Source organism: Calonectris borealis, chromosome 26 (assembly GCF_964195595.1).
Source record: "Calonectris borealis chromosome 26, bCalBor7.hap1.2, whole genome shotgun sequence".
Lineage (NCBI taxonomy): Eukaryota > Metazoa > Chordata > Aves > Procellariiformes > Procellariidae > Calonectris > Calonectris borealis.
In genome coordinates, this window is record NC_134337.1 from 7,211,636 (window position 1) to 7,235,257 (window position 23,622).

The following is a 23,622-nucleotide window of genomic DNA, read 5'->3' on the forward strand; positions in this document are numbered from 1 at the left end:
CTACCCAGTTTCTGATGTTCCCGCTGTCAGTCTGACCTGGCTCACCCTTTCATCGCTTTTGGGGGATACTACGTTTTCCTTCTGTGTTTGGCACAGTGGAGCCCTGGTCCCAGATCCGAGTCTCAATTATAATAGCTATAGATGACAGCAATACATGCTCCTTGTAAAGTCTTTACCAAAGCACAGCCATGGCAAACCAGCCATGAAGATGGTTCAACCCAGTCTGACTCACAAGACGCAATGGGGCCTATCAGTGGTGACAGAAACATAACGCTGTCCTTTACAAACACAGCCTGGGGCATCAGCTCAGCAGGCTCCTGGTCCCTCTGCAGGTACCTACCATCACGCTGCACCTTGTACTGCCGTGCTAATTGCTCTTGCCATAACTCTAAGTGGATTTTTTCCCCCAGAAACGTGAAGGGAAAAACAGGGTTGTTGATTCTTGTGAGGCAAGCTCTTCCTTGTCATCAGTTGGGTCACATTTCTCAAGTCTTGGAGCAAGTCAGTGCCATCACCCGTAGGCACAGCGCAGGGGACCAAGGGCTGTAGAAACAGCCTGTTTTGCCTGTGCATTTGCATGAACCCTTTGCAGAGGAGGCGGTGTGGATGTGTGCCCCAAGACACACGTGGGGCTGGCTTGTCACCCATGGCTGCTCCAAGGCTGTGCTTGACTGGGAAAGTATTTCTGCTGCTGTTATTTAACCGTGACTCAGTTATCTTGTTTTCATTGATGACACCTCTGTGCTAATGGAAACTGGCTTTTCCCCCAGCAATTACCCGATTTACTCTTGGGCGTCCTAAATAAACACTTTGCTGTCTGGCTTTATTTTTAATCATGTAAAGAAGTTTCCTAGTTTCCGTGATGCCCTGGCTTACTCGGTGCTCTATTTCTGTTCCCTGTAGCTGGCTCTGAGCACCGGCTCTAAACCTATTAAGAGGGGGACACCTGCAAATTGTTTAGAAATCTCCTTAACACCTTTGAGGGAAATGGCCAGATCCCCACAGGTTCACCACCTCTTTTTGTCACTCATTTCCCCAGTACAGCCACCTGCCAGATGCTTGAAGGGCTCCGTGGCTGGAGCTCAGGACAAGTGTTATTTCAGCAGTTGCTGCCGTAAGGAAACGTCAGCCCATTTTTTCCACAGGGGATAAAATACTGGGATTTTGACTCCTGAAGAGCAGATTTTGTACCACTACAGTCATTTCAGTGTGGTTTGTGTATCCCTGCTCTGAACACACTTAGGTTTGTTCAGAAATGATAATATTCACATACATGCATGATTATAGCTCATGGCCTTTCTCGCTTTGGAAGATAAGAGACAAGTATGCACACGACCGCTGCTGCAACTGCATCCACCCAGCAGGAAGGCATTAATGTTATTAAAGCAGTGCATTTGGGGTGTGGGGGTGAGGCTGTAGTTACTTTGAAAAACCCAACTGCTAAGTCATGTAGATGCTTTCGAGATGTGCAAGCCTTGCATGCGCTCGGCGATAGAGGGCTGACAGTCATTTCCAGTGATGGGCAGGATACCGTGCCAGAGAGTGCTGAGCTTTGGGCTTTGCTTTTACGATGGGGTTCGTCTGCCCTGGGGGTTCCTGCCCATCCTCTGGGGCATCTAAAGCTTGGCAGAGACATCCTTCTGCCTGGGTGAGTGCACCTGCTTACATGATCACTGTCTTTGAGGGGGAGCACCAGCTCAATGTCCACAGCGCTATTTATGGCACTGCCAGAACTCCGTGCCTGAATTAAGAGTCCCACATAATCCTATTGCATCAGTCATACGTTTAGAGATCCCTAATCCCTCCCAAATTGCCTGTTGTGTCTCAAAGAAGATCCTCACAGGTGGGGTCAAGAGAGAAGACTGACTTCAGTAATCAAGAAAGCACGAAGGGTTCAGACGTCCACCCCAGATGAAGTGTTCTCCGGGGCGGCTGCCGGAGCCCTGCCTGGCTGCCAGCGCTGCCCGTCCTGCCCCTGCGCCGCTGCCGCCCCCCTCGCTCTGCAGCGGGGGGTCCCCACTCCTGCAGCTCCTCGCTTGGAGCCGCCCTAGGACTATCACGCGCGGTTTGCTCCGAGCTCTCAGCCGCCACGGGAGCAAAGCCAGCTGACGGCGGTGCAGCCGGGATTTGTGCAGCAAGGGAGGGACGATGCATCCCACCGACACCACCAGGACCTTTTTGTCCTGGCCACCCTCAGGGCAAGGGTCTTCCAGACCCCTGCCCGCAGGAAGGGGACACGGCGAGCTGGAGTCCCTCCTCCCAAACCGTGAGCCCCTCCTGCCAAACCGTGAGCCCGGGGCTCCCACCTGCGCGGTCATTTCCCCAGCGGGGAGCCCGGCATGCAGGGCCGTCTGGGGTGAGGCTGGAGGCAGCGCTGCCAGGGTGGGCAGTGCCGGCCGCCAGGGCCGTCGGGGCCATTGTGACCACTGGTGTGTCACCAGGGTGGTGGCTGTCATAGGCGTGCCCAGGCTGAGCAGGGTTGCTCGGGCAGAGGGTGCGGAGGAGCACAGGGGCTCGGCCATGGAGGGTGCTTTAGGAGGGTGCTGTTTCTCCTGGGTGGCTGGGACAGGGGAAGACTCGCACCGAAATGTGGCCTTGGCAGCGCGGACCCGCTCCCCCCTCCAGACAGGAGCTGTTTCTCTTTCCACATGTGCAGCTTGCTGTTCTGCAGCCACGCGCGAGGCTTTCTCCTCCCGTCCCTCCCTCCCTCCTTCGGGTCCGGCCGGGGAGCTGCGCTGCACAAGCACTTCGCACACCTGCGAGCGCAGCAGGGAAAGATCTGCATCTGCAGGGTGCAGCTCCTCACGCTGATGCAAAGGCAGATTGTTCTGGGGTGTTTACCCATATTAGGATCAAAGGCAGCCTCACACTGCGGTGTGTTACATCAGAGCAGTGCTCACATGGCTATTTCTATGCCATAAAATCTGCTGGCGATCTTCCAAGTGCTTTCCCGTGCTTTGTGCCCAGCCCAACCCACCCGTCCCTTTCGCTGGTGGCCTCTGTCGCTCAGGAGATCACGGCGAGTGGCAGTCGTCCTCCCTTAAAAATACAGCCATGCCACCAAACTGGGCATCTTTTCCACATCTTTTGCGTTTGCACTTTGCAGAAGTCAGCCCGCCCAGCACCACACCTAGCACGCTCTTCTTGCTAGTCCTGAGCTTGTTCTGGGCTTCTGGGGGGAGGTCCACGCTTTACTGGGAGGTGGAAGGTAAAGAACAAATATTTTTCATCTAGAACAAATAAACAGGAGTGTGCACATGAGCTCTTGCAGAATTGTTTACCAGCTTGTGTTCATTGGGATAATAAATTCAAACTCAAAACACACATCCCTTCATGTTGTGAGGAATATGTTTTCCTACGCTCACCACCCAGGGTGAGGCAAAACCATCGTTGGTGGGGTGGGACGGCTATGGCTCAGCGCCCCCGGAGCTCACGGGTGCTGCTCTGGAGTCCCCCCTGCCCCTGCCCCGGGGGCACAGGAACACCTCGGGAGCTGAACCACGCTTTCCCGTTCCCGCAGAGCATCGCAGCAGCTGTGCGGCCCCTCAGAAGTCTCTTTGTGTAATGACATTTTGTGGGACACCTTCGTGCAGGAGCCCAGGCTTTCTCATTCCATGGGATTTTATTGGCTTCTCTTCTTAAAATAGTTCCTCTTCTCCTTCCCCTTTTCCTTGACTTTGTCTCTCTGTATATCCTGTTCAATTTGTTCAGTCAAAGACTGTGAATATCAGCGAGCACGTACGCCTTGCCTATCTTGCAAAGAAATTGTGTCCTTTGTCTTTCCAGTAGCGAGTGGGTCCTTCATTTCATCTGGTTTCTGCTTTCGAGAGGTGTCAGTGAATTTCCTTTAAATGTCTCAGCTAGGTGGGTTCCTGCACAGCGCTGGTCCAGCACCGCCCTCTCAGGAGGAACGTTGTTTCAGTTTCCATCCTATTACCACTCTGATCTGCAGGCAGGATCATCCCTTTTACTACGATCTCAGCTAAAACACGACTGCATGGCCCTGCGGCGTGTTCCCTGTGCAGCGAGCTCCGGGCGTGCAGGAGTCACGCTGGTGCAAATGTTTGCAGGATTTGCAGGATTGTTTCCTTTCCCTGTCTCACACAAACAACAGTTAAGATAACTGTCAGAAAGGGTGCGAGTCCCACTAATTGCAGGCCTTGTGCGCGGCACAGAGCTGTCCCTTCGGCATCACTCGCTGCTCCTAGAGCGGATTCAGGAGCGGCAGCAGGAGCTGGGCGCAGGCTCCCCACGGAGCCTCCTCGCTCCCGGCCGGGAAAAGGTGTCCGACCAGCTGGATGGAGCTGCACGCCTGCAGACCAGGCTAAATTCTCTGAAAACTGTCTTAAATAATTATAACCCCTATATTACAACCACAATATTGAATCCATGTGGTATGACATTTTAACTCTCCTTTTCTTTCCCCCTGTTTGCCATTCATGTTAATTCACTTTATTTAAGTGCTGCCTGACAATTTATGCCATGATTAGATTTTCCTTTTGAAATATCGTAACAGTACTCATTTTTCATTGTTCCCGGGTGATTTAATGTGTGGCCCTAATTTGTACTTTGCAGCAAGAAAAGGTTGTGAAAAGCATAATTTCAAAGTGATTAAATAAGTGATATTTATCACTGAAAAAAGAAATCTGTTATCATTTTCACTCCACACATGTGGTGGAAATAGAAATAGATACAAGACAGGATGACCTTACCCTGAAGCTGTGTTTCAGAATTAGTGTTTCGACAGCTATTTGGGGTTTAAAGTTTTCCAGAAATCTCAGCATTTATTAATCACCAATGTTACTCATTAACTCTCAATTTTCACTTGCATGACACAGAAAATTGTTGGCAATGCTAGACACTTGCTTTTGTACCTGAAACAAGAAATTATTTGGGGTCAAGTCCCACTGTCCTTAAGCTTTTGTATCAAAAAAATCCCAAGCCCTAATAACACAATGCAGGTCGCATCTGGCAGTGGTCAGATGGTCCCACCGAAGCCAGTATGGATCTGCGCAGGGGCTCATATGCGTAGAGGCGGGGGGCTTTACCGCTTAGTAAGACACCTCCTAAAAACTCAGTGCTAATTTGCTTTCTAGCGTACACACAGCAGAGGGAAAGGATTACAGTTCGGCTTCCCCTGACTCTGGCTGACATTTCCTTGTATTGCAAGGACACTTGCAGATCCCAGACAGGAACTTCAGGTCCCAACGCACTGCGCAAATGGGTACGCAGAAAGTCTTGGGGGGAGCCCAGCCCTCGGGTCAGGACTACAGCAGCAGGCGAATAAACAGATAAACAGTGAGAGAAAGATCAAAACTCTCAAACCTAAATGTTCAGTATACGAGCAGCTTGAAAAGATTGATAGTTTGTGTTGGGTTGGGTTTTTTTAAGAGGAATCAGATGTCCAGCTACATTTACACCGCGGACCCCGCTGACCCTCGAGGTTAGCTTGTCTTACGCACGCTCCCCAGCAGCGGGACGGGGCGGACAACAGCCCCGCTCCCGCCCGCGGCACGGGGACCCCCAGCCCCTTCGCGGCTGCAGAAGCCCCTCGGGCTGGGAGGCCAGCTCAGCTCCGGGGAGCCTCGTAACGACCCGCGGGGGCAGCGGGGGCTTCCTCCGCCGGGCAGGAGGAGCTGCGCGGCCCCGGGCTGGCGGCTGCCGGTGCGGCGGGACGCACCTGGGCCGAGGGAGGGGCCGAAGGTGGGGCCAGGTGGGCCCGGCCCGGCCCGCCCCCGCCCCGCAGCCGCTGTGGCAGCGGCCCCGGCCCCGCGCCCGCCTGCCGCGGCGGGGCTGCCCGGCTGGGAGCGCGGCGGGCAGCGCCAGGCTCGCCAGGATGAAGAAGCACCACTCCGTGCAGGGCACCTTCAGCCGCCTCTTCGGGAAGCGCCACGCCAGCCCCGCCGCCGCTTCCCTCTTCGCCACCAACCCGCCCTGGATCTTCACGCAGGAGGTGACGGCGGACAGCGCGGGTGGCACCGGTCAGTGTCTCTCCTCCTCCTCCTCCTCCTCCTCCGGTTTGCCCCGCCGCGGCCGCTGGGAGCTCCGTGCGCGGCCGCGCGTGACGGCGGTGCGGGAACGGGCCGGTCCCGGCGGGCGAAGGGGCCGGCCGGGGCCGGGGAGCGGCGGCGGCTCGTTCACCGCCTGGTTGGGAAACTCCGGGAGGCGTTCGGTAGGGCTGGGTTAGAGCAGCGCAAGTTGAAACCTGCGCTCCCGCGGGCCCGCAGCTGGAGCGAGCTCCGCAGCCGCGGAGGAAGGCGCGGGGGCTCCGCACCCGCTGCTCGGGACCAGCTCGCTGCTCCCACGGGGCCGTAATCCGCTCCGGGGAGTTCAACTTGACTAAAGCAGGCTGATAAATAGTTGAGAATCTGTTTTATTGCTTCCAGGAGCTCTTTCCCACGCCATGTTTGATCTGCTCCTTCCCAGCTATTAGTTATTTACTTGTAAACCTGTTTCTTGAAGGACTGCGTGCGAGGGGGGAGTTGAGGGTTGCATATTCCTCAGGATTTATTTGTATTTCTTTGTGGTTTTAATTGCAATACTGTGCCCTGGAGGCACATGTAGGAGGGAGCCAAATTAATAGTAATGGAGCCAGGTAGATAAAAGATAGCAGTTTGTGGATGAAGTTTGGTGGCTGTAAGATTCCAATAACCACTTCCAAGCTTAAAAATGGAAGCGCCGCGTGCTGAGCTGTGTGCTGTGAAGCAGTGTCCATTAAAGCTATTGCAAGGTGGTTACACCCTGAAGGCCAAGCTGGTGAAACTAAGATAAAATGAAAATGTGACAGAGAGTTTCATGCAACTCTTAAACACAAAAGGAAAATTGCTGATTTCTAACTGTTGTAAATCTGAGGAGGATTCAAGCCTCCCTCTGATGTGGTTTGGATTTTTAAAAAAAAAAAAAAAAAGTCGCTGTGTCTGCTTATTACAAGCCTGATTTCCGTGGCTGCAATTGCAGTACAAAGGCATTCCTTTCAGGTGTGGGGAACTGCTGTGTGGATCAGCTTGCAAAGTAAAAGCCAGCAGTCCTTGAAATCTGAGCATAAATAAAGGCTATTGAATCACTCCTTAGCATCCTCTTCGCATTTGTATCATTAATTTAATTTGTGTAGGGTAGCGTGACACACAGAAGCTGAGTGACCATGTTCGGAGTAATGTGTGTTGAGGTGTGGGCTCGTTGCGAGGAATAGCATGCGCACAGCTAAGCAGTCCAAGGGGCAGATTTTATCGTATCCTGACTTCCACAGTGCCACGCTCTTGTGAAGCCCCATCCCTGGCCCTGTTTGTTGAATATTTGCCGCATAGCTTCATGCCATCGATGCTGCCAAAAGGAGTCCACTGCTTCTGCTAATCCCCACCTTAGTTTTTCATACAAAGTAAACACAAGTTAAGCAATGTGGAATGGGTGTAGGTTTGCATGTCACTGACTCAGAGATTCCTGAATACAGTGACTGATGCCGCCTCCTCGCTGTGAGCTGTGGATACCCCAGCGTCAAACCTGCTACGCCTACTCCAGGTGATGCAACCTTGAAGTAGGAAGAAGTTCCATTACCTGTGTTGTAGATTGCTTATTTTGTTTCCCATGACTGAGAGGACACAAACGTCTCCAGAACAGGTTGAATGTCAACAAGTGGCCAAAGTGTAGTTGGGGCCAGCCGCTTCTGACAGCCTCCGAAGGCGTGTTTCCTGATCCCTCCTTCCAGGAAAAGAAGCTCGCAGAGCACAGGTCTTACTGGTGACAGGCTCTCAGCAGGCAAGTCCTGTTTATCTAGCAAAGAAAACACAACTACAAGCACTTCATTTTACTTTAATTAAATGCATTCAGGTTAGCGATGCTTAGTAATCTAGGATCAAAGACCTTGTGATCTTTAATCCGGTTTCTCATTGAGTTTACCTAGTGTCTTGTTTAATGTAAAACTGTCATCGTTTCAAGTCTCTGAACTACTCTATCGCTGTTCCACAAAGCTGTCTGAATCCAAACTCTCACGTTGCATTGGCCTTAATTCTTGCTGCTTACTCGCCGAATGTGGGGTCACCCAAGGGGTTATGCAAAAATAATAATAATTTGCTGGCATCTCTGCCATCCTCGGGACTCCAGCAGCTCCTCCTTTGCGCTTGGGCCCCTCACAGGCAGGGAGGTGTTAAACCGTTGGTAAGACCACACTAACTGAAGTGCAGGCTGGTTAGTATTTTGAAAGCTAAAGAAAATATCCTTTTTGTAAAGAATCCCTTTAGAAGTTTGGGATAAGGGAAAGGAAGTCGTGACTGACCGTAAGGACAGTGATAGGATGATGGATACTCCTGGGTGTATCCCAGGGTAACTTGTGGTGTAGTGGGTGGGAGAAAGGAAAAGCTTACATGCTTGCTGGACTCAGTGGCATGTCTCAAGGTTATGCAGAATTCATCTGCCTCCAAACCCATACCTTCAGCAGAGGCTGTGGTAGCTCATGGCCAGAACCTGGTGTGGTCAATTCTTCATTCCAGGTGTTCATGCAAGTGCTTTTCTTCTGTGGGAATACACACACGAGTATTTGCTCTCCTTTTTTTTTTTTTCCACTAAGCTCAGTGTAAAGCTGTGTTCCCTTGTGAGCTTCTTGCCTGATCTCTGCCCGTCCAAGGAGGGCAGAGAGTTAGTGACAACCACAACTACATGCCATGGCAGTCTATGATGGGTTGGGGACCCCGGTCATCGGTTCCACTGGCACGAGGTGGGTCCAGCAGCGTATGGAGGGACCAGGCTGTGCCTGTGAGGGAGCAGGGACACTCAAGAGGGAGCGGGGACACTGGCTGGGGCCGTGGCAGTGGCCGGTTGCTCGCACGGTCTCAGTCAGGGACTCTCAGTCAGGGCTCTCAGTCAGCGAGCGCGGCCCTCGGGTTTCGGAGGCTCAGAAATGCAGCCCAGCCCCTTTGCCTGTGTGCGGAACTTACATAACCTTCACCTTTCTGCTCCTTGGCTTTTAATTGCTGTACGATACTTGAGAGAAACTGGTTTTGTGCTTCACACTGTAGCATGGGGTCAGGTTTGAGGACTGCTTCCAAACTTTTTAGGGGGAAAAAAAGAAAAAAAGCTGTTTACTTCTTGGTGTTTGTGTTTTGGTGCGGAGGGGGAGGTTGTTTGCTTCTTCCTTCTCACTGAAACCACTATCGAAATCTGTTAGGTGGGAACACTCCTGCAGAGTTTTCTCTCTGATCACAGCCATTTCAGTCGCTTTCCCCCTCCTTCCTCAAACCCTCGTATTTTCTTTAATGTTGGTCTCCTTGGCTACGAATTATTTGTGTATCTCCTTCCAGCCAAGGTGGGGTTTACATGCTTCAGTGCTTCTGCTTGTTAATTCATGCTGTTAATCAGACACAAAGAACATAATTAAACTAATTTTATGAGCTTTATTCACTGTCAGAAATAAACCGGCCCAAAAGGTGTGGTTCAAGGTAAAAGCACAGGGCTGGGAACCAGGAGTACCTGATAGCTTCTCCTGCGTGTAACACCAGGGCTCTGTGACTGCCTTTCTGCCATAGCATCTCCATTCATGGTGGTATTTCGTGGAAAGACATTCAGAGCATTTCTCTGTAAGGCAGGCTGAAGTGTGAAAGTGTTGTGGCAAGCACAATTTGTCCTCCAGTGCCAATAGCATCAACAAATTGCTCCAGCAGCATGCAGAAGGGTGCTGTGGGCACTGGTGGTGTCCGTCCACAGCAGGGAGAGCAGCCATGGCACCTCCCTCCCACTGCCCTCAGCCGCTGGCAGCAAAACACGGAGGGGGAAAAACCCCCTTGGGAAGCCCCTGTGTGTCCCGTTTCCATCGCCGTGTCCGAGCAGTGCAGCGAGGCGTTCCCCTCCGCTCGCCCCGGTCCTGCTCGGCACGAGCCAGCGGGAGTCCCGAGGGACGGTGCCGCTGCCGGCGGGCAGCCAGGGGTCAGGGACACCTCCGCTGTGCCTCTCCGCTGCATAAGTGACAGGGACCTGTTGTCATGATAGGGCTGAGCGAAGAACCTGTAATTAACTCTGCGCTTTGATGCAACCGCTCTGCCCACAGAGCGGTCGGCGGGCGAGGAAGGGCAGGAGCTCGCTCTCTCCAGTTGGCGTGGATGGTGGTTAGACTCTGCTGTTGCCTCCCCCCCAATTCTAGCCACTGACGGATCGGCCAAGATCAGATCCTGCCCGTGCTTACGAGCTGGTTTGTCACCTCTGCAGGCACCTGCCCTGGACCCCCCCCCGCTCTCCTGGGGGTCGGAGCCTCGCCGCGCTATAAAGAGCTGAGCCAGTTGCTCCTGAAGCATTTTCCTTCCCTAAACGTAATCTGGGTGGGGAGTGAATGGAGTGCTTGTGTTAACTTTTGACCCTCCTGAGGTAAATTTAAGTTAACTAGTATTAGAAATAAGCCTCTCGGAAGAGACTTGACATCTGTGCTCTTTAAACTCCAGCGTCTGGAGCTCTGGGAAGGGTCTCTGCACCCTGCGGGTGTGTGCCAGGGCTGCCAGCGCCTGCCCGGGGGTCCCGCTCACCTGAGACCTTTCTCCTCCCATCTTCAACTCAGCTCCAAAACACCCAGATACTCCTCTGATGGGGGATCAGAATCTGACAGGTTTTGCCCATTCCTGGGAGCTGATACAGCAAATCCTTCACAGCACTTTTTAAAATTAGGTGGTGTCCAATGTTGTTTTTCCTGTTGCCTCGAACGCAGTGCTGCTGCTAACAGTCTTCTCTTCCCCTCAGGTGAGGTGATTGAAGTGTACTACGGTGACAATCGCTTTGGGACAACGACCGACTCTGGCACAGCAACGCTTAAACCTCGTCCAAGAGTCCGGCCGCTGCTGACTTTCTTACCCCTCGTGAGTATCCGGCTCCCCGCTGGGATTCGTTATGGCAGTGCGTGTAACTGGTGCCCAGAACCAGCTGGGCTGGCTGCTGCTCTCATCCCCTACCTGAAGGAAGAAAATAAATGAAAAGCAAAACCACTCTATAATAATGCTGGATACGAGGGATTAGGAGGTGATCTGAGTTCAAGGCTTGTGTTGGACATAGGCAAGATACTCAGGCGAGAGACGTAAGCATCATCAGACTTGTATTTTCAATTAAAAAAAAAATTGCTGAGCATGTAGATGATAGATCTGGCTTGCACTGCATTTTATCTAACCGCTACTGGCAGTATCGCTCTCTGGATCAGGCATGTCGCTGGAGAGAGCATTAGCAAAACTGTGTCCTGTTTACAGCAGTGGAACGAGGAGGCGATGCAGGAGGTGTCTGTGCAGAGGCTGATTTTCCAATCTCTATATGAGGGAAACTGTTCCCTGCAGCGCTACCGCTGCAGGGACCGAAGCAGCAAGTGCCAACACAGCTGGACCCAGAGGTGGCTTTAACCCAGCGGGGACCCTCCTGCTGCCTCCAGAAGCCACACGTGGTCGTTTCTGGCTTCGATGCTCCGATGCTGTGTGGGCTGAGCAAGCTTTCCTCCCCCAAGTAATGCACCTTTCCAAAGGTCTTATCCCCTAAAGAGTACAGCGAGGGACATGATTGCTCAGCGATATTTTGGAGATGGCAATAGCTAAACTCTGAAGTGATACAGGCAGGTCACTGAAGGTCACTTAAGACAGTAAAAGCTCTTGGTCTTGACGAGGGAATCCTCTGAGAGCAAGGGATGTTTTTCCTCGTACATCCTGGTCCTTTAGAGCAGCCATCACCTTCAGCAGAAACCGGGCTGGTCTGCTGTCAGCCGGGTGCAATTAGGAGTTAATGGGGTTGTGCAGGTGTCATCTGGAGGACAGCTGCGGGGGGGGGAAGGAGTTTATATATCTATTTGAGAGCATAATTAGGAAGTTATGGCATTACACAGGTTCCACAAAGGGGTTTGCCCTCTGTGATGCCTTCCAAAAGATCACAACGGGTGAAAAATCTCGCCTGGGCTCTGAGTCGAGTAACTATAGGACTGGTGCCTGAGAAACTCCTCTCCAGTAGCACAGGCTTGGGTGTGTGATCATAGCTGGCACCCCATATCACCAGTTTTTAGAGTGCAACTGGCCTTTTGCATCTTTTTAGAGCTTTCACATGCTTTACTGGTGGAAGTGTATGTGGTAGAGGAATAAACAGCACAAATGTCCCTGGGATAAATACTCAGGGCTGTCACCATGGTGCTTTCCTGCTGCCTGCAGAGGCACAGCTGGCCCTGGGGCTTTTTTCCCCTCAATTGCCCTTGTGAGGGTCCCTCTCGCTGTGCTTCTCTTCCAAGAGTAACAGGTTTAACTGAAGAAATTAGTCGGAATAAGGAACGCTCTTTAAGGACCAGTCTGTGTTGGATATTTGCATTATTTTGATTAGGTTTGATTATGATTTGATTTGGCACAGACGCTTCTGCTGCCACATACATACTTGCACTGGGCTGTTCTGCAGCTCCTGCCTTAACCCTTTCTTTCCACCCACCCGCTCTCCAGAGCGGGGGGAGGCTGAGGAGCGGCTGCTTGCCCAGCTGTGAGTCAGGAGGATGCACACACCCTGCCCGCCAGCCGGGCCCGCCGGGCTTTGTGTGCCCGCGCGCCTGGCAGCTCTCCCCACACGGAGCAGCTTCCTTCCCCTGACCGCCTGGCCCTTGGCCGTGCCGCGCTGCACAGTGAGCGGAGTTGCAGCAGGGATTGCAGGAGAGGGGGCTTCACTGCCTGCCTCTTGGGTACCACCACGTCCCCCTGCCCACCCCGCTTCCCAGGCACTGCAGGTGCGGGCAGAGCTTTGGCATCCTGGGGGAATAAATTCCTTTAGATAGCCACCAAAACTTCCCTAGCTCTGCTTCAAAACAAGGAGCTTGGGGGTGGCTCTTCATATTTGGAGAAATCCTTGGCCTCTCTGAGACCCCAGGATGCTAAGCAGTTGTATTTTGCTGCGTTTTTTGTAACAGGCAGCCTCAAACCTAGCTCATTTAATGCGTGGGCTCCCGAGAGACCAGGGAGCTGGGGACCGTGAGGACAGTCAGGCTCCCCTTCACTGGGGACAGGGATCTCTAACTCTGTTCCAGCACTGAAAAGCGATTCCTGGTGGTTACAGCGACAGCTCCCCTCAACGGGATCCTCGGCACACGTAAATCTGATTCAGGTACCGCAAACTGGAAATGCAGGTTCCTGGCGCACCACCCCGGGCGCAGCAGCCTGCTCTGAATCAGCTGGAGGTTTGCTGGGCTGGGCACTCCCCTCGCGAAGACAGGAGAGGGAAACAATCTTTCTAGTCATCTCTGGAGATGCTTTCCATTGCAGGAGCCAGCTCGTGACGTGAGGATGGGTGTTTTTTGAGAGAGATGCTGAGCATTAGCAGCTGCAACAGAAATTTTTGGTGTTAAACAGGCTTGCCCAGTTTTTAGGACCTGTTGAAGTGACATGTCCAAAATTACTACTCGTTTATGAAATGCGGACTCTGTTTCCTCCAGCTTTGCATAGATCTCTTCCGACTGTCATTCCCTTTCTACTCCTGTCCAAACATGTGATGCATATGTTGCTTTTAATTCAGTGCCCAGACATCTTTGTTTCCCTGTAGATGGGCAGGTATCCTCAGTGTGCTCTGGAGACCGGCAGCAATGAATTTCCATAGCAAATGGGAACTGCTGGGTTTTTTTCTTTGTGGTTTTTGGTATCTCATTGCTCTGGACAGTTTCATTATCGGCTCTTGAAGTGCCTCTGTTAGCCTTTGTCTTCCCTCTGGCTTTCAGCTGAAGTTAAGGATCTTTCCTCTGCGTTGTACTGTATCTTTGGGACCAGTAAAGAGGTTTAGATGGGGCTATAAGGCTCACCTAGTCTGATGTTTTGCCTCTAACAGATCTGTCCTAATGCCTCAGCAGACCTTGGCTTCTCCATCAGCACCAAGTTGTCTGATCAGTTGTGCAATCCCAGGAATGTGAATTCCCACGCACTCTCTCCTGGCTCACCAATAACTGGCTCATTCCCTTGTGGTTATAGAGGATCTTTGGTCATCTGCAGGGTGACAGACTTTGCAAGCAAAGCGTGTGTATTTTCTTATTATCTTGTCAAAAGCTGGGGGATTCCAGGGCTCTTCGGAAGGAGCCCAGGCTGCTGCTGTTGAAGTCAGCTCTGCCCCAGCAGCTCCTACGTTCCTGAACTACACCCAGGGCGGTGTGTAATGTTAATGTGCTGTCTGAGCCCTGCATGGGGCTGGCTGTATAAACCCAGCTTGACCTTTGATCAAGGATACTTCGGAATGCTATGGCAATCTCTTGTAAAGATAGTGATAATGCCAGTGAAAGGCAAAGGGCACAGGCTCAGTCATTATTGGCTTTTGTATGCAGAAAACCACCGCACTGAGCGGTGCAGACTGGTGGTAGGATAACGTTTCCTTTGCACAAGGGGCTGTTAACAGCTAGTGCAAACAGCTGCCCGGGGTGAGTGGGGGTGCAACAGGGTGGACCCCGGAGCCTGGGAACGGGGCGGTATGTCCCTGCATCTGTGAGCTCCCGCTGCTCATGGAGTGTTACTTCCTTGCTATGGGTCTCTCCCAAGGCTGGTATGTGAAAGCCCCGTCCGCTGCTTTGTCGCTTACGTCTGTGCTGACAGCCTGCTTCAGCATCAGGCTGTGACTTGGGTGCGTTAGTGTACGTTTCACGAGCAGCTCCAGTCCCTCTGCAGAGCTGTCTTAGCGGTGAGTCACTGGAGGAAAGGAGAGGCTTTCTGCTTCTGGCAGGTGTAGGAGGCAGGAGCCCTGGTCAGCTCTCCAGGTGAGTCAGCGTGCCGTGAATATCTCACGGTGGGTGGCTGTAATTATCCAACGTGCCCTAGCTGTAAGCATCCTCGCAAATGTGTAGGCTGCTAAATTGCATGGTCCTGTACCAGCTAAATGCACTGCTGAGTTTTCAGCATGAATGCGAAGGGAGTAATTGAGAGTGAAACACAAACCACACAAGTAGCAGTTTTCCCCAGACTGTTCAGATATGCTGGTGCCAGTTTCCCAAAAAGCTGGAAGTCTGTCTGTGACTTCAGTGCGGTGTGTACGTGACTGCAGCATGGGCTGGCAGTGCTTGCTGGAGAGCGATACCCACAAAACCAGTGGGAGCTCTTAAATTTGCTTGGTACGTGAATGGTGAGAAACTAGTGCTGCTGAGCTTGGGCTGGGGAGCCCTAAGCTTGGATGTGAAATAGCCGTGCTCCTCTCCGGCCCCTCTGCACCTGACTAGCCCAGGGGAGTTGTGTCCGTGGCTTGTGCAACCTTGGTCACTTCACTCGTCCCCTTAAACCCTGCCAACAGCCGCTACCGCAGGGACCTCCATGTCTCGGAAATGGCCCTGGATCCCATCCGGCTCCTGTTTGTGTAGACAAATTACCAGCTATACAGGCTAGGACCTGCTTGTCAGCGCTTTGCTCTGATACCCTGGGTGTTAAACTAACAGCTCCGTTTTCTCAACTATTGCAGAATGCCCAAGAATCCCACGGGGTGGCTGTGCCAACGCCGTCGGTGCCAGAAGACTTTGAGGAAAAAGCAGCTCTTGGTAAGGGATCTTCTCTGCTGAGTCCGTGACTGGTGCTAAGCGCTCAGCAGTACTGTGCCCTCGGGGGAGGAAGTGTGTGTATATCAAGCTGTGGAGCAGACAGTCTGATCATGAGATTTTTCATGCTAAAATAGTCTACTATTAATTATTTTTTGAAGTCATTGAAAATGAATTAACTTCTAAGGGGTGAGGCATAGTGGCTGTCACAGTTCAACAAGCTTTAGGCAGCTGCTGAGGAAAATAAACTGGCTTCCTAGGAGGACAGCTGGCCAGGGGTGAAGCTAGCCATCACGGTGCTGACTGAGAAGGTGCTCACACTGCCATGCTCTCGCTCTTCCTTGCAGGCTCCGGCTCCCAGATCAATGGGAACTACCGAATGTACAGCTCGGTGGGGGACCTGCGCCCACAGGCTCTCGAGGGGGATGACCTGGATGAAGACATCCCTCCACCGCCGTCGGTACCCCCGCCACCCCCTCCAACGGCACTGGCACCTGTGCCACCACCTCCCGCCTCGCCGGTCCCTCCACCACCTGAAACGCTGCCTCCACCACCGCCACCACCTGAAATGGTGCCGCCACCTCCTGCCATGGCACCTCCGCCACCTCCAGCCTCTGCACTGTCCTCCCCCGGCACACCGGCTCCTCCAGACTTCATCCCACCAGCCCCGCCGGGTGCCTCGCCGCTCAGCCAGGCTCCGGTGCCCTTCACCACCGGCATCTCCAAGTGGAAGTCCGAGACGGTGCTGAACACTAGGCAGGCGGACGCTGAGGGGCCGCTCCACCCTGCCGAGGCTGGGGTGCCGGCTGCCCCTGGCCCAAAGGAAAGCCTGCAACCCAAGCACTGCCCTGAGCCCCACCTCACCTTCCCGAGGTCCTTCAAGGTGCCCCCACCGGCCCCAGCCCGGTCCTCCTCCATCCCCGTGCAGGAGAGTCAGCCTGTCCGTCAGGAGCCCTTCCCCAGGCAGCCTCACGCCCGGCCTCCCCTCCCACCCTGCTTCACCATAAGACCCGCGGCCAAGGCTCACGCAGGAGGAGAATCCGAGCAAAGAAATTCCCCGCTGAGACAGGCCGTTGCGAAGCCGGCTGTGCCAACCCCCCCACCGCTGAGCCCCAAGCCGGGTCCAGGGCTCAGCCAAGGGGTGAATCCTGCTGGTCGCCGCTCCCCGCTGCCAGGCGCCGAGATGGAGAAGGTTCCCCAGCCAAAAACAGCCGAGAGAGACTCTCCTCCAAAATCCGAATCTCTCTCTGCGAATGACCTGGACCTCCCCCCTCCAGATTACCCGACCTGCGAGGATGACTGGAGGGACGCCAGCAACCTGAGCAGGCTGCGGCACGAGCTCTCGGCCCTCCTGCGCTCCCCTCGGCGGGAGGAGAGGCCGCTGGAGAAGCCGGCTGCTCCCCGGCCCGCGGATGGCAGTACCGACCATGCCGGCAGCCATGGGCCCAGTCTCAACGGGCCCCAACTCGCCAGACCTGCTGGGAAGGACGCACAGTTACCCGCGGGAGGGGAGAGCGAGAAGAAAGGGGTGCCCAGCAGCCCACGCAGTGCCAAGGGGGGGTCTCCCAGCACGGCACTACCTGCTTCAGAGAGCAGCCCTGCCATGCAGACCCACAGCGTGATGAAAATCAGGAATGAGCTGGAGGCTGTGCTGTCTCTGAAGAAAGAAGGGAAACCTGCTCTGGGGCTCGGCAGCCAGAAGCAGGGCAGCGAGGATGGCAGCAGCACCCCATGTACGAAGAAGAGCCCCCCTGACTCGAGGAAGAGCCGCCCTGACCCAAGTGACTCGGTGCTGCCGAAACCAGCCCCAAGCCCGCTCCCAGCACCAGCGGCTGCAGTGGAGAAGGATGAGATGGAGCACGAGGACCATCCCGCTCCTGCTGCTAGCAAGGCTGCAGAGAACTTGAGCCCTGCTCCCGGGTCCCTCGACAGCAGCGTGAGCCCCCCAGACCCACCTCAGGGACCGGCAGAGGAGCCCCGTGCTCGCACTTCCCCCTCACCCCCCATTTCTCCCGCACAGAGCCCAGCACCACAGCCCAACACGGCCATCTTCCAGTACAAAGTGCACCAGGCTGGGGCCAGCTCAGCCGAATCGCCCCGTGCCTTGAGCTCGGCCGAACTGCCCTGCCCCACAAGCTTGGCCAGGAGCCCGCCGGGCGCCTCGGGAGCGGGGCAAGAGGAGGTGCTGATCCACCCCGTGACGGGCGAGCGGGTGGAGCGGGGCTCCCCCATGGCGCTGCTCCTGGCAGCCCGGCAGCGGGCCCAGCGGGGCCGGCAGGGTGGTGAGGTGGGAGCTGCGCCGCGGGCGAAGCTGCCCCTGAAACTCGGCAGCGCCTCGTCAGACACCACCTCCACCAGCTTCTACCGCCACGAGTCCAAGCCCTACTCCTTCACCGTGGTGCCCCGGCTGTCTGCGGCAGGTACGGCGGGGTTAGGACAGAGCAAACCTCCGTCCTTCTCCAGCTCCTCGGAGCAGGGCCGGGACGTGCGGGCAGTGGGTGAGGCGCAGCCCCCGAGCCTCCCCGGGCACCGGCGGGCCGCTGCCTCCAGCCTGCTGCGGGGCCTCCTCGAGTCCGGGCAGCTGAACCAGCCTGGCCCGCCCCGCCATGGCATGCCCAGGGAGGAGGAGAACGGGGAGTCGGCGCTGGACTACGGGATTATCCCCCCACCGCCTGAATTCAGCAATGAGGTGGACGAGGCCGAGGGGCCCCTCCCAAGCCGGGAGGAGAACCGCAAGTGTCCCAGCTTCCCTGACTGCAGCCGGGGCTCGGAGGCGCCGCGGTATTTCAGGTGGCCCGGCTATGGCCGTGGCTACGGGGGCAGCCGTGAGCTGCCGGCTCCGCTGCCCTCAGAGAAGAGCAGGAGGAATGGGGACTTCATGCCCCAGTACCCAGACTACAGCAGCTCTGCTGGTTACTTCAGCCGCTGCCCGAACCCTCGCCCGCTGATCAAGAAGCGCCTGTATGTCTCTGAGCCCGACAGCTCCTACCCCCGGGCAGCCGCAGCGCCCCGGGGCACGGGTGCCCTCTCCTACGGCCCCGGGGGATACAGCTCCCCGGCCGGGGAGGGGGTCCGCCGCCTCGGCTCTGCCCACAGGAACGGCCCCGCGAGCGCGCAGGGCAGGCGGACGTCCATCGATGCTGCTGGGAAAGCCGTGCCATACGGCAGCGCCGGGGCCGACGCCAAGTACAAGGGGCAGAATGGGGATTTCTCGCCTGCCAGCGTGGTGGCAGCCAGCAGGTACGTGCCCCGCTGAGCTGACCCCTTCCCTGTCCTCTGCGTCCCTTTGATTTGAAGGAGAGGCGGGCTGGGCCCTGGGCTGGCCCCAGAGCAGCCCAGAGGCCCGAGAGCAGTCGTTCCGTTGGCTTGTGCAGTGCTGCCGGACGCCTGGCTGTGCTCGCTCCCGGCGGGGGCTCCTCCCGCTGCCTCGGTCCAGGGCCGCGGCTGTGGCACGGCTCCTCCCTGCTCCCAGCCGTAACCCTGGTGCCCATCGCCCTCTCCTCCCCGTGTCGCCGAATGGAGACGTGAGGTGACAAAATTCACCCTCCTCCACTAGAAAAAAAAAAAAATTTATAGTTGCAATATTGAATAAAACCAACAGGTTTCCTTGGCTTTCAGTGACTTTCCCTCTGTTTTCCCTCCAGACCTGCCCACGGCAGCTCGCAGTACAGCGGACCTACCAACACCTTCACGGTCAGGCCCGGGGCGCGGCAGCCCATCTCCTACGCCTACCAGAGCGGCCACCGATAGGCTTGTCCGCAGGGCTGCTCCGCCGCCTTCGTCCGGGAAGGGGCAAGAAGGCGCCTGGGTGAGTCGTCTCCTTCTCCGCGGGCACCAGGGACGGTCCCAACCCGGCCAGCAAACGCACTGCTTGAAGCTACTGATGGAGAAGGCGGGGAGTGAACCTGGGACTTGGACTCTTCTCAAAAGACTGTCATGGAGAGTAGTTACTACAGAGGACAGGCTGCTGTCTTGTTACGTGAGCAAACATGGGTTTCCTCCTCCTATTTCCCCACCATATTATTTTCAAAATTGCAGCCTGATAGGTCTTCTAAAAAAGCCAAAGAGCATCCTTAGTTCTCTTTAAAGAGCATCACCACTGGAGAGATTGTTTTCAGTTTGTTTTTTTAATTGGTTTAAATCCAACATGCTTGGGAGTGGGGAGAAACCAACTGGGAGATGTGCATAATGGAAGCAAGCCAGTGTATCGCTAAATGTAGGGGAATTAAATAAGAATGTGAGGCCAATGGGATAGAAATAGAGTTTAGGATGTCTAGATCCTTACCTCTTCTGTCCCCACCTCCTTCAACAGCCTTGAGCAAATCAATTATGCCGATGCCTTAAAAACAGCTCCTGGCTTTCAGTGCCTGTCCTGCCGAGCCGGGGCAGCTCTGCTGCAAAGGTCCGAGCCCCCTTCTCCAGGGAGCAACTGCGGGGGGGCAGCAACTTCGGGAGCACGGGCCCTTGCTTTCCTGCGCCTTTTGGTCACTGTAAATGTTTCTGCTGGTAATTATTCCTCATGGAAGAAGGCTGTGAGGCCTGGATGGGTGGCTGTAAAGCACTTTGGAGACTTAAGATATTGAGCAATCCTTCTTTTCCTTTATCAGCTGGTGGGTGTCAGCGACTCACCGAGGTGCTGTGCTAGTGGTGCTTTCCTCGAGGGGTCTCTTGCCACTTCATACCCACGTAAACCCCACCTCTAAAAGCTAAGCCACAGAGTCCTTATAAACTGTTATACTGAGACTTGGCTTTAGTTTGTCTGATTTGGGGGACTAAGAAGCTAAATTTTGGTGTGACTGTGGAGTATTCAACGCTCCTGGTGTGTGGAATGTCTGCAGTGAGATGCCCAAGGGACCTGGCTCCTGCTGTTCCCATAAGCGCTTCTCTGGGCGCTGGGCGGGCGTGCAAGCCTGTCCCTGCTCCCTGCCAGTGCCTCTCTGAAGGAGCTAGTGGTGCGGGTGGGTGGGAGGTAGGAGCAGCCTTACAGAGGGTATTTTGTACTGCAGAGCAAGCAATACCGTCATACAATAGCTGACCAAAGTTTTGAATAGCCAACTTCCTGAAATTAGAAATATGTAATTTTCCTCGTAGGTAAACTTGCTGAAAATCACTGTAAGATAAGTGTAAAAACTTGTAGAGAATGTTTTCTGATCACTGACAAACTAAAAGCACTTTGAGACATGAGTCTACTTTTATGGAAAGCACTTTCTATTTTCAATACTATACAATATCACTAGTTCCACTCCGACTTATCCTGCATTGCATGCACGTGTGTGTATGTGTATGTAAGCAGATTTTGCTTTACAATTCAACTCAAAATTCAGTCATAAATTTTCCTTCACGGTGGAGTTTGCCAAAGAGTTATCTTGATATTAATGTCGCGTCGTTGACGTTCTATGTTTCATGTTATTTCCAACCTTACTTAATAATTTAACAGCTGTTTCAAATATTGCAGCAGCTTCAAAGTATTCTGAACTTTACTTTGCTGTGAATAAAACGAAAACGCAAATACCATAATCGGTCTAATAGCTAATTCAAATGGCACTTTTATGCCAGTAAGTCACAGTGACTTGGAAGATTTCCAGACATGCTCATCCCAGCCAGTATTAAAATAACATATTTTAAATATTGGATCGTTGGTTTTTAAAAAATGTTTATGCAGAAAAGTGACTATGGAGTAACTATCTGGGTATTTAAGTGTGCCAGTGTCATGTAGAGTCGCCCCCCTTAAAACAGGGAAGTTTCTCTATGCGAGGAGCATCTTGAGAATTCTTATTTATCTACGGAAGTAAAGCCATGATCCTGTTTGAGTGGCTTCAGGGTCATGTTTCAGTATTGGATGAAGTTTCACCAGTTTAACCTGAAACAAAACAAAGAAGCCTCTCTGATAATATTGCAACCTAATTGTTTTGTCTTCCTGATACTTTTTTTTCAAAATAAGAAGTTATAACTGCAAATTAATGCTCAAAAGCAGTTTTAAATGTAAAGGCTTGTGGGAAGACTTCGGCCTTCAAGATTGAATTTGCCCCGAAATGGTGTGTGTGCAGTTTTCCCCCTCAAGAATTCATATAAATTTAAGCGTGTCCCCAACACAAGTTTGTTTTGTTTTGTTTTTTAGCAAAATGTGAAACTCCAGTGGTGGCACTTGCTTTGAATTTCACATTTACTGTTTCACCCAGACACGCAATTCATACGTAGTTGTAATATGCTGTTATATAGTGTGGAGCGTCTTGTTTCTAGCAGATGTGTATTTGTTTATATTAAATATTAGAAGCATGATAATGTAAGTCAGCTTTATGAAATAGCCATTATTCATTCAAAGAACACCCATTCTGGGAATGCATAGTGGACTAGGCTGTAACTAAATCAGGTAGGACTCTGCTTACAGTTGTAAAACTGGTTAGCATGAATGTTTTAAGCAGAGGAACTATTCTATTCTTTAAACACTCGGGCTATCCCTGCTTCTTTTGAATGCATGAAGCAAAATTCTAGTATTTCAGTAACAACTAGACATTTATGCTGGGGCCATTGGGAACTGTTTGTGTTACAAAGAAACCACTGTCAGAGCTGTTGGCAGCCAAAGCACTTATGGAGAAAGTTAAATCCGTAATGAAGAGCGGGGACCTCTCAGCTGCAGGGATGGGGAAGAGCTCTCTCCTCCTTGGTCAGGTAACTTTGTCAGGACAGCACGTAGATAAACTCTACTCTGATTCTCATTTCTGCTCCTTTTCCCCAGCTCTGTTTCACTATATAAATTTAGCAATAGAAGAGGAAGAAACTGAGGGCAGTAATGGAGCAAAGCAACCTACCTTATTGCCCACTCTTAGTGCTGAAAGCAATCTTGAAGCCTGACAATGGAATTATTCTCACTTCAACCCTCTGATGCAGTTTCGTCATTCAAGTCTTGATACAACTTAAATTATCCCCTGCAGCTGCCTCTTCCTCAAAAGTACCTGCTAATGTAGTATAAGCGATAGCTTTACTTGTAAAGTGTCAAACAAAGTCTCTTATTTATGAGTGCCATTGAACACCAACCTTCTTGCATTAAATATATCTGGACGTATTGTTTTATTACATGTGTGGTCTGACTTTATTTAGTATTGCTTAAGTGGTCCGTCTGCTGCGAGATTGAGATCTTTGCATGTAAGATTAAAAGGACAGGAAAATGTAGCTCAAACTGGCCTCAGCAACAGGCTGAATTTCAGCTTACCTAGGGCTTGGTCCGATTTCTACTTACCAGTTGTTGATACAAACCCTGTAGCAATTTAGGTGTTTTTAGAAGCCCCATCAAGGAACGAACGGGCAGCTAGCCCTAACTGCCCCGTCACTCTGCAAACACCCCTCACATCCAGCTGGTTAGGCCGGCTGGTAGAGGCGCTTGTGCAGTTCAGCCTGTGCTGCTTCTATAAATAGTTCTTGGTTTTGAGCTTTTCATTAGTAATGAAACTTGCATACTTATTTGCAAGTCCTAACTAGAACGTTGTACTTAAAATTGAAAACGCAGCGTGAGCAATGCAAGCAGCAACATAAAAGGCAGGCTTGTCTTCATAGTGGCTTATTCTCTCCACTCCTCAAAATTATACGTAATTGCATTCTCATCTCTCTAATCCAGCTCTGGCTACAGAACCAGGTTCTTCAGGAGGGAAGTGTGCAATGTGTATCTCAAAGCTTTTACTCTACCCGCAGTGTATTTATAGAAGTGTCCCCAAACCTGAAGGGCATGTAAAGCAGTCCAGGCAGTGTGAGCATACCACAAAAGCCAGAGAATTCTCCAATTCCTTTGCAGATAGCTACGAAGTCAACAAGCATTGATGTGGTATTGTCAGTGTTTCTGCCGCGCTGCCTGCGCATCGGTGTGACTATTTAATATAGCCATGCTAGCCATGGTACAATCAACTAGGAGCCAGGCTAACACAACACGAGTGACTGTTGCTCTTCTGTGCTTCTCTCACAATGGAGGAAAAAAACAAGTGTAAGTGGCTAAAAAGAAAACAGTGGATACTCTTTAAAGGAATGGGTAAACGTTTGGGGGAGATGCTGCCTTGCCACTTGTCAAGCTGGCAGTTGCTGCCCTCCTGTGGCAGAACATAAACCTTCACCCAGATGCTGAACCTTTGCCAGAAGCTGAAGCATTTTATTTTTTTTTGTGCTGC

At 52.8% G+C, this 23,622-nt stretch overlaps 1 protein-coding gene across 1 annotated transcript; it reads left to right on the forward strand.

The window, feature by feature from the left end:
• Positions 1-5,836: 5,836 nt before the first annotated feature.
• On the forward strand, positions 5,837-20,504 carry C26H6orf132 (chromosome 26 C6orf132 homolog). Its single transcript, XM_075174183.1, has 5 exons — positions 5,837-5,981; positions 10,714-10,829; positions 15,397-15,472; positions 15,817-18,709; positions 19,114-20,504. The coding sequence occupies exons 1-5, from the start codon at positions 5,837-5,839 to the stop codon at positions 19,217-19,219; spliced, it is 3,336 nt and encodes a 1,111-aa protein (XP_075030284.1). The 3' UTR covers positions 19,220-20,504.
• The last annotated feature ends 3,118 nt before the right edge of the window (positions 20,505-23,622 follow it).

Bases quoted from the DNA above. Each gene is read 5' to 3' on its own strand.
- C26H6orf132 (XM_075174183.1), top strand. From the start codon at position 5,837: ATGAAGAAGCACCACTCCGTGCAGGGCACCTTCAGCCGCCTCTTCGGG. The intron at 15,473-15,816 runs GTAAGGGATCTT...TCTTCCTTGCAG, and splicing joins TGAGGAAAAAGCAGCTCTTG to GCTCCGGCTCCCAGATCAAT. The intron at 18,710-19,113 runs GTACGTGCCCCG...TTTTCCCTCCAG, and splicing joins AGCGTGGTGGCAGCCAGCAG to ACCTGCCCACGGCAGCTCGC.